General features: G+C 45.4%; 1 protein-coding gene across 3 annotated transcripts in view; it reads left to right on the plus strand.

The window, feature by feature from the left end:
• DAP3 (death associated protein 3) overlaps positions 1 to 16,279 on the plus strand; it is a 34,703-nt gene that overhangs the window by 10,009 nt on the left and 8,415 nt on the right. Inside the window, exons 2-4 of one of the 3 annotated variants that reach the window (XM_045876587.3) lie at positions 8,283 to 8,396; positions 12,746 to 12,868; positions 14,263 to 14,364. In XM_045876587.3, coding sequence (XP_045732543.1) covers positions 8,355 to 8,396; positions 12,746 to 12,868; positions 14,263 to 14,364 — 267 coding nt within the window. In that variant the 5' untranslated portion in view covers positions 8,283 to 8,354. The remainder of the gene's footprint in view (positions 1 to 8,282; positions 8,397 to 12,745; positions 12,869 to 14,262; positions 14,365 to 16,279) is intronic. The other 2 variants (XM_045876589.3, XM_064593684.1) reach the window with 2 other exon arrangements.

The following is a 16,279-nucleotide window of genomic DNA, read 5'->3' on the forward strand; positions in this document are numbered from 1 at the left end:
CTAATCATGGCGGTTTCTGCTGTTACTGTTTTATTATGGCTACATAGCAACATTTTTTTTTTTGTAAAGATTTTACTTATTTATTTGAGAGAGAGAGACATAGCAAGAGAGGGAACACAAGCAGGGGAAGTGGGAGAGGGAGAAGCAGGCTCCCCGCAGAGCAGGGAGCCCGATGTGGGGCTCGATCCCAGGACCCTGGGATCATGACCTGAGCTGAAGGCAGATGCTTAATGACTGAGCCACCCAGGTGGCCCCATACATAGCAACATTTTTTAATAATGGCTTTATTAAGATTCACAAACCATGAAATCAGTATCTTTAAAGTATACAATTCAGTGGGTTTTTAGTACATTCACAGAGCTACGTAATCACTATCGCTAGCTAATGTTAGAACATCCTGGTCACCCCAAAGAGAAACCCATCAGTGGTCACTCTCCATTCTCCCCTCTCCCAGTCCCTGGCAACCACTAATCTAATTTACTGTCTCAATAGATTTACCTTTGGTGGACATTTCAAATAATTAGAATTATATTACAGGTGATCTTTTCTGATAGCCTTTTTCTTCATGTAAAGATTCACCCATGTTGTAGCATTTATCAGAACTTCATCTGTTGTTAGTGCTGAATAGTATTCCGCTGTATGGCTACACCAACTTGGTTTATCCATTCATCGATGATGGACATTTAGATTGTTTCCACGTTTTGGCTCTTAGGAATATTGCTGCTGTGAGCATTTGTGAACAGTTTTTGTGTGTACATATGTTTTCATTTTCTTGGATATACAACTGGGTGTATAGGAGAATTGCTAGGTCATTTGGAAACTATGAGTTTAATCTTTGGAGGAGCTACCAAACTGCTTTCCAAAGTAGCTGTACCACTTTACAGTCCCACCAGCAATGTATGAAGATTCCAGTTCTTCTACATTCTCCCCAACACTTGCTATTGTCTGTTCTTTTGACTTTAGCTATACTTGTGAGCATGAAGTATATCACATTATGTTTTTGATTTGCATTTTCCTACTGACTTGTGGCATTGAACATCTTTTCAAGTGCTTATTGGCCATTATATATCTTATTTGGTGAAATGTCTGTTTAAATCCTTTGCCTGTTTTGAGTTGGTTGTCTTTTTATTGTTGAGTTGTAAAGAGTTCTTTATATATTATGGATACAAGTCCTTTATCAGATATGATTTGCAAATATTTTCTCCCATTCTAGACTTTGTCTTTTACTTTCTTCATGGTATCCTTTGAAGCAGAAATTCTTAATTTTGATAAAGTCCAAGTATCTATCTATTTTTGTTCACTTTAGCTTTTGGTATCACTAGGAAACCATTGTCTGATACAAGGTCACAAAGATTTGCTCTTATGTTTTCTTTTAAGAGTTTTATTGTTTTAGCACTTCCATTTAGAGCTATGATCTCTTTGAGTTACTTTTTGTGTATGATGTGAGGTAGGGGTCCAATTTATTTTATTTTATTTTATTTTTTTTGAGGCAAAGGAAAATGAGAGTTTCAAAAGTGACTATTTGATTGCTGGCTCATGCAGGAAACAAATAGTACTATCATTCTCCAAAAGATAAAATACTTAGGGAGAACCAGGCTTTGATTTTTAGTTTTGTCCTTATTGAATTTTGTTTTTGTTTTTTTTTAGTTGAAGTATAGTTGACACAGTTACTTTAGTTTCAGATGTACATGATAATGATTCAACAAGGTTTTTTTCGTTCGTTTGTTTTTTTTTTAAGAATTTATTTATTTATTTGACAGAGAGAGACACAGCGAGAGAGAGAACACACGCAGGGGGAGTGGGAGAGGGAGAAGCAGGCTTCCTGCCAAGCAGGGAGCCCAAAGTGGGGCTCGATTCCAGGACCCCGGGATCATGACCTGAGCCGAAGGCAGACGCTTAACGACTGAACCACCCAGGCGCCCCAGCTTTTCGTTTGTTTTTAAGATTCATTTCAGGGAGAGAGAGCACGAGCAGGGGGCGAGGGAGGGAGAGAGGGAGAGAGAATCTCTAGCAGACTCCATGCTGAGTGTGGAACCCGACAACGGGCTCCATCCCACGACCCTGAGATCATGCCTGAGCTGAAATCATTAGTCAGACGCTTAACTGACTGAGCCAACCCCAACAAGTTTATACGTTATTCTGTGCTCACCACAAGTGTAGCTACCGTCTGTCACCATACAACCTATCATTGACTGTGTCCCTCTATGTTGTATGTTTTAGTCCTGTGACTTATTTATTCCATAACTGGAAGCCTATATCTCCCACTCCCCTTTACCTATTTTGCTCATCCCTTGACCCCCTCTCCAGCAATCATCAGTTTGTTCTCTATGGGTTCGTTTCTGCTTATTTGTTTGTTTATTCATTTGTTTTGTTTTTAAGATTTCACATATAAGCGAAATCATGATATTTGTGTTTCTTGACATATTCAGTTAGCATAATAACACTCTAGATCCATCCATATGGTTGCAGATGACAAGACCTCATCCTTTTTTATGATTAATAGTCCATTATACACACGCACACACACACACCCCACATCTATCACTGGACATGTGGATTGTTTCCTTATCTTGGCTATTTTAAGTAATGCAGCAGTAAACATAGGGGGGCATGTATCTTTTTGAATTAGTGTTTTTGTATTCTTTGGGTAAATACCCACTTCAATTTAATTATTTTACCTGTGGATATCCAGTTGTCCCAGCACCATTTGTTGAAAACATTCTTCTTTCCCTCATTGAATTGTCTTGACACCTGTGTTGAAAATCAACTGATTGTGACATAAGGAATTCTTTCTGAACTCTCAGCCCTATCCCACTGACTCATGGATGTGGTCAGACGCATGTAATCTATAGACATACGCTAATAGCAACTGTCTTAATTACTGTAGCTTTGTAGTAAGTTTTGAAATCAGGAAACGGAATCCTCCAACTTTGTTCCTTTTTTTTAAGGTTATTTATGCTTTTATAGGTCTGTTGAGTTTCCATATGAATTTTGAGATCAGCTTGACAATTGCCATAAAAAATGTTGCTGGGATTTTGATAAGTAACTTTTTTTTTTTTTTTTTTTTTTTTAAGAGGACTGATGGGGCACCTGGGTGGCTCAGTTGTTAAGCGTCTGCCTTCGGCTCAGGTCATGATCCTGGAGTCCCGGGATCGAGTCCCGCATTGGGCTCCCTGCTCGACAGGAAGCCTGCTTCTCCCTCTCCCACTCCCCCTGCTTGTGTTCCTGCTCTCACTCTCTCTCTCTCTGTCAATTAAATAAAATCTTTAAAAAAGAAAAAAGAGAACTGATGATTTTAATGAACTGCATTCTCAATGAAACAATGATGTGATAGAACATTTAAAAAGCCACTTTTGGTGTGCCTGGGTGGCTCAGTTGGTTAAGCGTCTCCCTTCGGGTCAGGTCCTGGGATCGAGTCCCGCGTCAGGCTCCCTGCTCAGCAGGGGGGGTCTGCTTCTCCCTCCCCCTCTGCTCCTCCCCCTGCTTGTGCTCTCTCTTGCTCTCTCTGTCAAATAAATTAAATAAAATATTTTTTAAAAAATAGTCACTCTTAAAATAGAAAATCTAAAAATGATAGGTCATACCTAAAGAGTATTGATAAGTTATGTGGGGAAGGGACTTGTATTGTGTAATGATTGCTTTAAAAAGCTGTAGGCATTTAGCCAGGAAAAGAAAAAACTGAGCACATAACTAACTACTTTCAGTTCATCATGTGGAAAATGGCTTGTAGAACCCAAGAGAAGGACTGGGACAGTGAATGGAAGCTGCAGGGAGACATTTCAGCTCAGATTGTGAAAGAATTTTCCAGAAAAGCTGTCTGAAAACCATGTGGCCTGTGTTTGAGTTCCCCCTGACTGGACATGTTCAGGCCGTCGATGATGGACAACATACCGTGCTATTTCATTCATATAACATCCTTGAAATGACAAAATCACAGCAATGGAGAACAGATAAGTGGTCGTCAGGGGTTAAGCAGGGGGAGGAAAGTGGGGGAGACTCGGAAAGGACTACATGAGGGATCCTTGAGGAGATGCTTGAGGTGATGGAAATGTCCTGCACGTGAGCTCTGTGGACATCTGTGTCTGGGCGTTCGGTTGCAGTGCGTCCTGTGACCACCGGGGAGCCCTGGGGAAAGGGCGCACGGAGTTTTTCTTTCAACTGCAGGTGGCTCTGCAGTGACCTCCAGTACTAAGTTAAATTCGAAAAAACTGATTTTTGTGATCCCTGAAGTCTTAGTCTTAGCATATAGTCTTTGGGATACCTTTCTAGATTTGGTACGAGCCTTTTCTGATTTCCGTCTCAGTATGCATTTGCGCTTCCTATGTGAGAAGACTTTTATTTTAGAAAGAAGACTCTAACTTTCATCAGAGTAGTGGCAAAACTTCAAATACAGTGGTGAGCAAGTATCCCTTCCAGATGCCCCTGGCAAATCTTCAGATGGCTTAAAGACTAAGGAAATGACTCGTCTCTGGGATTTGTTTGTTTCATACCCATTTAAAACAAAGCATGGGATCGGAGAGAGGACTCTTCTGTCTTGGAAGAGAAGTGGACAATCTACCTTTGATTTATCTTTGATTTTACCATCAGTCATTTGTTTTGTGGTGGTAAAATATGCAGAACGTGAAATTTACCATAATTTTTAAGTGTGCGGTTCCATGAGGTCACACCCACATCATTGTGCAGCTGTTACCACCGTCCATCCCCATAATTCTTTTCATCTTGTACCATCAGTCTGTTCTCATAGGAACTCTGTCCCCATACCTACCTTCTAGTAATAAGCCATATGTCTAATCTGTGCTCCTGCAAAGGACATGGAAAACCTGAAAGGAGAAATTAGTACTGGTGGCTGTGAGCCTTTATCTTGCACTGCCCTGATTTGTATATGCCCTAAAAAGTGGAATCAGCAAATATTTCTCTCTTCTGCTTACATGTGGCCTGTCAATAAGATTTATTCTGCAAACGGGTATTTTAAAAGACAAGGAGAACATGGTTTAGTCCAGGTTGTTTGATTTGAGATCAAACTTTTAAGATTCCCCACCTAACCCCCTTGTTTTTGAAGTAAGTAACATTTTTAAAATATTTATTTATTTATTTGAGAGAGAGAGAGCATGCAAGCATGTTCATAAGCAGGAGGGGCAGAGGGACAGGAAGAGACTCTAAAGCAGACATGGGGCTCGATCTCACCACCATGAGATCACGACCTGAGCCAAAACTAAGAGTCAGACGCTCAGCCAACTGTGCCACCCAGGCGCTCCTAAAGTAACTTCTATTATTTGTGTGTGTGTAGCCTTTACCTTTAAAAAGCCACGGGGAAATATTGAAGGATTTTAAGCAAGACTTTAGTGGAAAGAATGGATGGAGAAGTTCATGGCTGGAAACTGGTAGACTAATTGTTGTAATATGGATACAAGATGATAGTGTCCTGGGATAGAGAGCTGATCACATTTTCCTGACCAGCATTTCCCATAATATCTAAAACATGGCCAGAATAATGGCCCCAATGACCACAGGCACACCTATGGGAAGAATTGACCTCAGGACCCTGTCATCTGCTTTTTTCTCTCCAGGACCCATCCCCCCTTCAAAGATACAGCCCACAGCTGTCTGTATTGGAATGCATTGGGAAGACTGGGGAAGCAGGGTTGGGCGGGCCAGACATTGTTGGAGTCACATCAGGTCATAAGTAGTTTTGGAGTAGAGAAAGTTGAGGTTGAGTGGAGGGCTCGGAGTTGGAGATGAGCTGATGTGGAGGGTTAGAATTGGTGTTGGCAGTTAGCTGTCGTGGATGGGGGAAGACAGTGCTGGGGCAGGGAGCTGAGGTGGTTTAAATAGGGGAGGATTGAGAAGAGCCGAGATGAAGAAAATTGAACTGGTTGGAGATGGGCATTGGGTGATGTTGGGCGCCAGGTGGTGGTCAGCGTCAGGTGGTATTGGGTACCAGGCGGTGGTGGATGTTGGGTGTTGTGTCATCAGTTGCCAAGACCACTCCCACCATCTGATGGCCTAGGAGGACTTGGAAGTCAGCGCATAGTCCTACTTACGGCTGTGATTTATTACAGGGAAAAGGGACGGTGGCAGGTCAGCAAAGGGAAAGGCACATCGGGCAGGGTGGAGGAAAGCAGGTACAAGCTTCAAGAGTCCTTTCCCACTAGGATCCCACAGGACGCAATGATGTCAGCAGCAAATTGTGACAACACGCGTGAAACGGTGCCGGCCAGTGAAACTCAGTTTCCAGGGAGTCTCAGTGCCTGGGGTTGGGCTCTGGTCATGTAGTCATCATTGGCCTGGCGGGTACTGAAATGCCCAACTCTGAGAAGGGAAAGCAAGTGTTCAGCCTAAGCCATGCTGTGTGTATAAATAGTTCAGGCCCAGTGACCCACTCTCCCCCGTTCTAGGGCTGTTGGGAACTCTCCAGAAGTCCAGGTGCCCAGACAGCTGCTCTGAGAGCCGCGGGCGAGCAGCGGGCGAGCAGGCCTTGCTGAGGACAGCAGTCCCCTGCCTGCCCTTCAGCTCTTCTCTGCACTCCTGGCTGGCGGCCGGTGGTGCTGGCGGGCTGAGTGGGACAGCAGTGGAGAAGGTGCAGGGCAGAGTTAAGGAGAGCAGATAGCGTGCAGGGAACACAGGGGACCCTTCCTCTGCCTGTGGGCTAATAGGACTTCATCCCCAGGCCTGGGCCTGCACTCACAGCCACCTCCTTACTCCACTGGCATCCAGGAGAATGAGAGAGTGTTTTGCAACAGTGCAGTTCCAAGGATTCAAAGACCAAGAGAATTTGGGTTAAAATGAAGTAACTTTAGTTTTTTCAAAGACTTTATGCTAATATATGTTGTCTTCAAGAAATAAATAGCTGCTCAGCATTTCTCAAATTTCTCAGCCATAGAGCAGTGGTGCATTTTATGCCCAGTTAGCCCTCCCCCCAACTCTTGCTGGGGACTGCTGCTGGTGGCCTGGGGTTCTCCCACACAGCACAGCAGCCCTGGAATGCCACAGGGGGGACGGGGCAGGTCGGGCTGGGTGACCGCTGCGTGTTCCGTGGAAGCACATGCCTTGAATGCCTGAATTAAGGAATGCATTGGCATCTTCATTGAGAAGTAGACTTGGAAACTAAATGGAGATGGAATTCAAACCACTTTGTCTTCTCTTGACTACTGTAAGCGCCCTGGGTCAGGGACCGTCCAGCTTTGTTCACCCACTTACTCACAGGGCCCGACCCAGCATGTGCCTCAGTAACAGCCGAATAAATGGCACACCTCTGTTGCTGCTGCCGGCCAAAGATTTGGGGTGGAAGAGAGGTGAAAATGATGAGCCAAAATGAAGCAATAATTACCTGGAGATTAGATTTAGGCATGTTATCACAACTGAATATTGAGAGTTGCATTTAAGTATTTTAAACATCTTTTAGCTCTCAAGAGATTAGGGTTGGGGTTTTTTTTAACTTTTTTTTTTTTAGATTTTATTTATTCATTTGAGACACAGAGACAGAGAGAGCACGAGCAGGGGGAGAGGCAGAGGGAGAGGGAGAAGCAGGCTCCCCGCTGAGCCAGGAGCCCGATGTGGGGCTCGATCCCAGGACCCTGAGATCATGACCTGAGCCAAAGGCAGACGCTTAACCATCGGAACCACCCAGGTGCCGCGAGATTAGGGGGTTTTTTATGAAATATTTTCAACGTACAAATGCATATGTATAACACACATAATATAAAATTAGTAAACTAAAACTCCTGTACCCATTACCCAGCATTAAAAATAGCTCATTCCCAGTCTCGCTGTGTGCCCTGCCCAGCCTTCCCCCTTCCCTCCTCCCTGAGAGGAAGCCCCATTCTCCACGTGCTATCCTTCTGCCTTTCTCCTTCAGTTTTATTACATGTATGTCTATCCCACCCCCAGACAGTGGCCCCCCGACAGTGCCCCCCCAACAGTGTCTCATCAGTGCCCCCATCTGTCCTCCCAACAGTGCCCCCCCAGACAGTGCCCCCCCAACAGTGTCTCATCAGTGCTCCCCAATCACGTCCCCATCTGTCCCCATCTGTCTCCCGGACAGTGCCCCCCCCCCGTGCTACATGGCCTCTGGCGTATTTCCTGTTGTCTTTCTCAGTTTTCCCAACACCGTGGCTCAATGGCGTCTCATCAGTTCCCTGACTTGTAATGAGGATGAAAATCTTTTCATGGGTTTACTAGCCATTTGTTTCCTGTTCTATGAAATGTCTTACTTGTGTTTTCTGCTCTTTTTTTGTTTTGTTTTTTGTTTCGGTCAATTTATAGGTGTTCTCTTTGTACTGTAGGTAGGAGTCCATTGTGCAAATCCGTTGCGTGGTTTCGGCTTGCCTCTTCACCTGGCTTGAGATCGAAGCACGATGCTGAAAAGGATGACAAGGCTTGTCTCCAGGGCCCGGCAGGTGAGTCCCAGCTGACGTCACAGCTTTGTGCAGACTGTCTTTAGGTAGAATTCTTGTTTCTAGATGATTCGCTGTATCCAGAATAGCATGCTCTGGAGAACCTCTGCTGTCGAGTGCTTTAATTTAATTTTACTTGAGAGGACACCACAACTCCATCCCTCTGCCCTAAAAGTCTGCGAGTGACAGCCCTCAGTACAATAATGGGGCTTGGGGATGTACCGTCATTGGAAAATTAACATTTAAAAAAGAAATAGCTAGGGACATCTGGGTGGCTCAGTTGGTTAAGTGACTACCTTCAACTCAGGTCATGATCCTGGAGTCACAGGATTGAGTCCCACATCAGGCTCCCTGTTCAGCAGGGAGTCTGCTTCTGCTCGTCCCTCTGACTCTCCCCCCTCCCAGGCTCTCTCTCTCTCTTTCTCTAAAATAAATAAATAAAGGGGTGCCTGGGGGCGCCTGGGTGGCTCAGTTGGTTAAGCGACTGCCTTTGGCTCAGGTCATGATCCTGGAGTCCCTGAATTGAGTCCCACATCAGGCTCCCTGCTCGGCAGGGAGTCTGCTTCTCCCTCTAACCCTCCCCCGTCTCATGTGCTCTCTCTCATTCTCTCTCTCTCAAATAAATAAATAAAATCTTTAAAAAAGGGGGGGGGGGCGCCTAGGTGGCTCAGTCATTAAGCGTCTGCCTTCAGCTCAGGTCATGATCTCAGAGTCCTGGGATCGAGCCCCACATCGGGCTCCCTGCTCCACAGGAAGCCAGCTTCTCCCTCTCCCACTGCCCCTGCTTGTGGTCCCTGTCTCGCTGTCTCTCTCTCTGTCAAATAAATAAAATCTTAAAAATAAATAAATAAATAAATAAAATCTTTTAAAAATAAAATAAAGAAATAGCTAAATAAGCTTAATTGCAGTTATCTTTATTAACCTTTGTCATCATCTAATTGGATTAATGGTTATCCTCCCTTAATGAAGTATTTAAAATAAAAAGAAGTGGCTTCTTTAGACTTTTAGCATCTGATAGTTGAATAAAATAGTAAAATCATGTATAAAAAGGACCTTGTGTTGCTTTACTTCATTCATTGAGCAGATATTTTCTCAATACCTTCCATGGGACAGGTACTCCGGATTCTAAGATGACTCATTTCACATTAATGGTTATGATTTGTTGGGCTTTATTAGGTGCCGGGCACATTGCGAAGTGCTTTATCTCTTTAAATCGTCATGTCCAGCCCAGCAAGTAGGAAATACCTTTGTTTCACAGGTACAGAAACTGAGGGTTAGCAAGGCTAAGTAAATTGCCTGCAGGAACATTCTGTGAGGTTCGTAGAGCCCAGGCTGTCTCACTGCAAAGCCTGTGGCCTCGAGCGCTGCGCTTTTAGCCTTTTGTGGTCCTTGTGGTCCAGGACGTCAGAAGCCAGTAGAAGAATCAGTGCTGTGACAGCCCCGGGTACCCTGGGCTCGCAGGGCCTGCAGAGAGCAGCCCCAGACTCGAGCCCGAAAGGCGAGAGCCCCGGCAGGACTCGTCACTTCCATCTCATCCTTTTGGGACGGATTAGACCGCCTAGAGGAGGATCCCTTCCTTCTGTAGGACTCCTCTTTTTCCCAGGGGTTCATGATAAAACTTGTAGAGGTAAAATAACCATGGTTAAGAAATAAAATGAAAAAAGAGCAAGGATCAACAGAGGGATAGATTCGGGCCTCAGCTATTTCCATTAAAAGGCTAAAATCTGTTCTTAATGGCAGACGAGAACAACCTGAGTCCAAACGGCAGCGAGGAGTCAGTGGGAAGAATTTTGTGCTTTTTGTAGATTGAATTAAAGTAACCTTGATGGGGTCACGACTGCTGTTCTCTCGGGAACTGCCTGGTTCTCACTCCAGAGCTGTGCAGGGCCGATGGTACGCATGGTGGTTTTCCCCGGAAACACAAGACTATCTGGGTGGTGCCGTATATAACGTTGTAAGAAGTAAGGAATCCATTTTGCTAGGTCTTAATTTGCTGCAAAAAGCATTTAACTTAAAAAAAAAAAAAACCAAAAACCAACCAGGATTTGTGTAGAAATACCACCACCTTGTGGCCCTTGAATATCTTTAATTTTTTATCTGCTGCTTTTTTTTGTAAAGACCTGATGCTTTGTCTTCGGTAGAATGGAGCAAACTGAGCAGCTCTGGGGCGTTGTGTTCAGACTCCTGCGCTGACGCCCCAGACCCTGGGCTCTCATTGGCTCGGCACCACCAACGTGGCTATGGGTGTCGCAGAGGTTCTTTTTTTTTTTTTTTTTTTTAAGATTTTTATTTATTTATTTGTCAGAGAGAGAGAGAGCACAAGTAGGGGGAGCAGCAGAGGGAGAGGGAGAAGCAGGTTTCCCGCAGAGCAGGGAGCCCGATGCGGGACTCGATCCCAGATCATGACTTGAGCCGAAGGCAGACCCTTAACCCACTGAGCCACCCAGGTGTCCCAGGTGTCGTAGATGTTCTGTTTCGTTCTTGTTGTTGCTACGTTTCTGAGATGGTTTGGGGTGGACATGGGGTGACGGTCCATCATGTTGGGGTACTGTGTCAGCATGTTGCTTTTAACATTTAAACAATTCTTTTGCTCATAGAAATTATACCCATTTAAGTTCTATAACGACTTTCATTCCCTACTCTGCAGGAAGCCTGCTTCTCCCTCTCCCTGCCGCTCCCCCTACTTGTGTTCCCTCTCTCGTTGTGTCTCTCTCTGTCAAATAAATAAATAAAATCTTAAAAAAAAAAAAAAAAAGTTCTATAACAACTTTCTAACTGGTATTTTCACCGCTAAATCTTGACTCTTCATCTTTCTTAGTCCAAAAGATTTGTCCTCCCTAATAAAATGTTTAACCCCAGCTAATCAGAAAGCGTGGCTGAAGGGCACCAGGCTGGCTCATTCGGGAGAGTGTGTGACTCTTAATCTCGGGGTCGTGGGTTATAGCCCCACATTGGGTTGTAAGGATGACTTAAAATAGATAAATAATATAAAAAGAAAAAGCATGGCTGATTCTCAGCTACCGTCAAGGTAGGTCTCAGAGACTCGGCATGAGAATCAAGGCCATTGTGCTGACTTCACCTGCCTTTCTAGTTCTTCAAAAACTCTGTTTCCTAGCCATACAGTGCTGCCATCTTCTCCTTTCTACATGAGGCCTGTATCCTTCAGCTCAGTTTTGAGGGGGTTCTCCAGGTAGCATTTTCTCAGCCTTGTCTCCTGAAATCCTACACCCCAACCACTCAGTTCCGGGTTCCCGTGTGCAGTTTACTGAGCTGCCAGTCGAGCAGTTTCTCTCACTTAGCCGGAGGCTCCCTCATTCCCCGTCCTTAATCAGAGAGTCTTATTCCAGGGCACAGCCAGCAAGAAAAGGGTTGCGGGCGTGTCATGATATCTGTCAAATACCTGCACAGACCCCGTGAGGACAGAGGTGGCTGTGATGGCCGTCTGGCTGCCGTCCACGGCCGTGGGCCAGAGCGCAGGAGGACGGGGCCCGCTCCAGGCTGCCGGTGGCCGTGCCCGGCCCCTGAACCTTCTCTAGCAGATGGCTTTGCTTCCGCGTGGGACAGAGTTCGGCCAGAGCCAGGCAGGCTGCAGCAGATTCAGAGGATGGACAACGTGATTGGACTTAGGGAATTGTAAAAATAAGGGTTCCTTGGACATGACACTACACTGTGTATTAGTGACAGTTTCCCTGTTGTAGATGGGGCTTAAAACCTCAGTTTTGTAGCAGGCATAAAAAGCTTGCTAATTGCAGGGCTGCCTGGGTGGCTCAGTCAGTTAAGCGTCTGCCTTCGGCTCAGGTCGTGATCCCAGGGTCCTGGGATCGAGTCCCACATCAGGCTGCCTGCTCAGCGGGGAGCCTGCTTCTGCCTCTGACCCTCTGCTCGTCATGCTCTCTGTCAAATAAATAAATCTTTATTTTTTTTTTTAAGATTTTATTTATTTATTCATGAGAGACAGAGAGAGAGAGAGAGAGAGAAGCAGAGGGAGAAGCAGGCTCCCAAGGAGCAGGGAGCCCGATGTGGGACTCGATCCCAGGACTCTGGGATCACGACCTGAGCCGAAGGCAGACGCTTAACCGTCTGAGCCACCCAGGCGCCCAAATCTTTATTTTTTTTTTTAACACTGTATTTATTTGAGAGCAAGCACAAGCAGGGAGGAGGGACAGAGGGAGAGGGAGAAACAGAATCCCCACCGAGCAGGGAACCCCATGCAGGGCTTCCCAGGACCCTAAGATCATGACCTGAGCCAAAGGCAGATGCTCAGCCAACTGAGCCACCCAGCCGTCCCTAAATAAATCTTTTAAAAAAAAAAGCCTGCTAATTCCAAAACATGAAAATGATTTCTTTTATAGTTGGACCCTGGACGTTTTTTGCACGGGGAGCCCCAGGCCCCCCAAAGCCTTGCTGCTCACCTGGATAACCAGGTTCCAGATGAGAGGCCCAGAGCCACTTCCTGCACCAGTGAGGATGACCCGGTGAGTTGCTAGTGTGTATGTAGACGTTTTTGTAGGCCTTATAATTTGTGTTGCTCTCATTTTACATATCAGGAAAACCGAAACCCAGAGACGCGAAGCAGATCTGCCTGTAGTCAGACATTGCACCCAAGACAGCGTTCTGGAGCCCACATCAGCCTCCTCGCTGTCCGAGGCTATGGAAACAAAAACCTCAGGCCAGTCCACACCGGATTTAACCCCTGCCACTGAAGGCCACTCGTGCCCAGGATTTCGTCGGGCACAAAGCGGGTCAATTCCTTAGAAGTTACGTGTGGTAGTTATTGATCTTACTGTAGGGTGGGTTGACAGACTTTTCTCCTTACAGACCAGACAGTCAATATTTTAGGTTTAGGAGCCAAAGTGGTCTCTGTCACAGCTACTTAGCTCTGCCATAAACAAGTGGGTGGGGCTTTAAAAAATAATAATTACTACATAAATAATTATAACTAAAATAATAAATAAATATATAAGACAAATAAAAGCTTATTTACAAAAATGGGTAGCCAGCTGTCGTCAACCAGCCCTTAAAGAAGTCAACTTGCCCAGGATCGCGTGGCTGGGCAGCTAGAGAACCCAGTTCTCCTGTTGGCCAGTCTGGTGCTATTTTCCACCTTTCTAGGCGGGTTCTCTAGTGTGTGGAGGGGAACGAACCTGATTTCGTGAGAACAGCCTTGAAAGTGAGGTTTGTCAGCAGAAGCCAGGGTTCTGGTTAGCATCCGGTGTTGCATTTTCTCCTTCCCCAGCCTCTCCCCCATGACAGTAGTCGTGTGGTCTGGGCATAAACGTGAAGGGAGCCGGTCACCTCCCTCTCCCTTCTTGCACCTGCTCCACCTCCACCTGCACTGTGCACACGGAAGGGAGGCCGGAACTCAGTACCCAGGACACCAGCTCCAGGGGGAGTGGGGGGTCGTGATGTCTCTGGCGCTCACCTACTTCAGAAGCATAAACTAAATCGAATGAGGGAAGTCACTGAAGTGTCTTTCAGTTTTCCTTGAAATCCTAGTCCCTTTTTGGCCAGTTCCTCTGGGGTTTCTATGGAAACAGTGGTGTGCAGATGATCTTGTCACATGACCGGAGCATCTCCATACACAGCGCAGAAGAATCCAGATGGCAGGAATTGTCTGTTACCTCCACATGCAGGTTTACGTTGCCGAGCAACTGGCTTCGTCCTGGAGCCAACAGCCGCTTTATAGACACACTGTGGATTTGAGGACAACCACCAGCATTTTTTGTCTAAGATAAGAAATGAAAGACATCTTTTCTAGCCCGGAGAGATCCCAGTCAGTCCTTAATTCGGTCCCGCCGGCCCTTCCCACTTTGTAAAGTGCCTGTCCTTTTGTGGCCCCGTTGTAGCTGTCGGCATTTTTGTTTCCCAGGCCGGGCCCGGGGAGCAGCATGAGGGCCGACACTACCGCATTCCCCTCCAGGACCTCAGGACGGTCTTCCCCCACGGCCTGCCTCCTCGCTTCGGCATGCAGGTGCTCAAAACCGGCCGGGATCCGAGGGAGCTCGGGACACCCGCCGTTGCGGGCAGAGGGTGGGATTAAACGAGTACGAAACTATAACAGAGGAAATTTGAATCTAAAACAGATGAACTTGGCTATTGATTATCTTTGTAAATAGTGCTGTTCCTATAATTACTTTAAGTCTGTGTATTTGTGGCTCACCATTGAAGGCACAATAATCGTAGATAAATAGTATCCTGCTATTTTCCTTGTTCCCCACCTGACAGATTTCTAGAACCTATGGCATTCAAATAATTGTTTATAATGAATTTAATATTTGCCTTAGCATAATACCGTGAAAATAATTAGCATGCTGTAGAAAAAACAAAATCATGATCTATTCCTGAGCCAAATAGAAGTGATATTTGGACTTAGATGCATTATTGTTCTTCATTCTCATGGGTTTTCAGAAAATGTAGTTTTGTGGCTGTAACTTCAACCCAAACCTCTAATCTTGGGTTGCTTTATAGCCATTGGAAGAATTCAGGATCAACTGCAAGCATGGTTGTTGGCATAATTGGTTCTCTTGACTCACTCCCGCTGAATTCCTGTCAGCCTCAGAGATGGTTCCTTCTCACTGAAATAGCAAACTGGTCTGTGCAGGTGATTTTTAGCTTCAGAGCCAGAGGATCGCACTCCTTCCGTGTCCTTTATTTCAAGAGATTACATGAGACACCAGTAAGGGAGCTAATTCTAGACTTGTCATCAGAACTGTTAAATTGGGGTGGGGGTACTTAAATTTGGAAATGGGATGCAACCAGAAGAAATCACGTGTAATGGTGCTTAGACCCCTGGCAGATGCAGCGCGGCTTCTGGCTTCTGCACTGTAACCATGTCCGGTTGCTTTCAGACTGGCCTGACCACCGGGCTTCGGAGGGTATTACTCATACATTCTTTCCATTTACGTGAAGGCCAACTCCCTCCCCATTGTTTGTGTATTTTAGCACTGTCATATTGCCTAATATGGCATTTCTGTTTTAATATCTGTATCATGTTTTTGAAGGTTTCACTTTCCATTAAGTTTGAACTTGCCTGTCAAGTCCTTCTCCAATCCAGTTGTGTGGTTAGGATTTCTTTAAAAATTCCAACACTATCGGGGCGCCTGGCTGGCTCAGTCAGTTGAGACTCCGACTCTTGGTTTCGGCTCAGGTCATGATCTCAGGCTCGTGGGATCGAGCCCCAGTTCGGGTTCTGTGCTCAGCAGGGAGTCCGCTTGGGTTTCCCCCCCCCCTCCCACCCCCAGTCCCCCGCTTGTGCTTTTGCGCTCTGTCAAATAAATCGTTAAAAAAGAAAATACCAACACTATTTTAATCCTTATCTACTTGTGAATAGTACTTGTTAGGTATTTGTTCTCATTAAAAGACATCATTAAATCCTTTATCTGCAAATTACTGTCACACGTATCAGTGCTTCCCAGATTTTTCCACCAAAGTATTCCTGGTGACAAAAAGGGATTGAACCTTGTGTGTCAGTTCTCTGGCGTCCAGTGTGGCCCCCGGGCTGTGGGGTCCCCGGTCACACCTGCTTCTGAGCTGCCATGTATGTGTTTCTAGAGAAAAGTCCAGATACTTAGAAGAATGAGCTAAAAATAGATTTAAAAGAATTAACATTTATTCAGTACTTACTATGTATCAGATACTTAGTTAAACATTTTACATTCTTTTAAGATGGTAATCCTAAGTGGTTTACTAGCTATGTGACAAGATGGCTATCGATTATTTGTAGATTTCAGTTTACTGATGTAATATATCTCGGCTTCATTAACAGAAATCATCAGAAGGTGCCTATTGTGTTACTGGGTGTTTTAGCTGAATTCTGTGGATAGATTTTCCAGCTCAGTACCAGCCCAGCCTCTCCTGAGTGCGCAGTTGGGCGCTCTGGTCGCCGT

This window comes from Mirounga angustirostris, unplaced genomic scaffold, assembly GCF_029215605.1.
Source record: "Mirounga angustirostris isolate CCGP_5_RB_7025 unplaced genomic scaffold, mMirAng1.0.hap1 SCAF_6, whole genome shotgun sequence".
Classification (NCBI taxonomy): Eukaryota; Metazoa; Chordata; class Mammalia; order Carnivora; family Phocidae; genus Mirounga; species Mirounga angustirostris.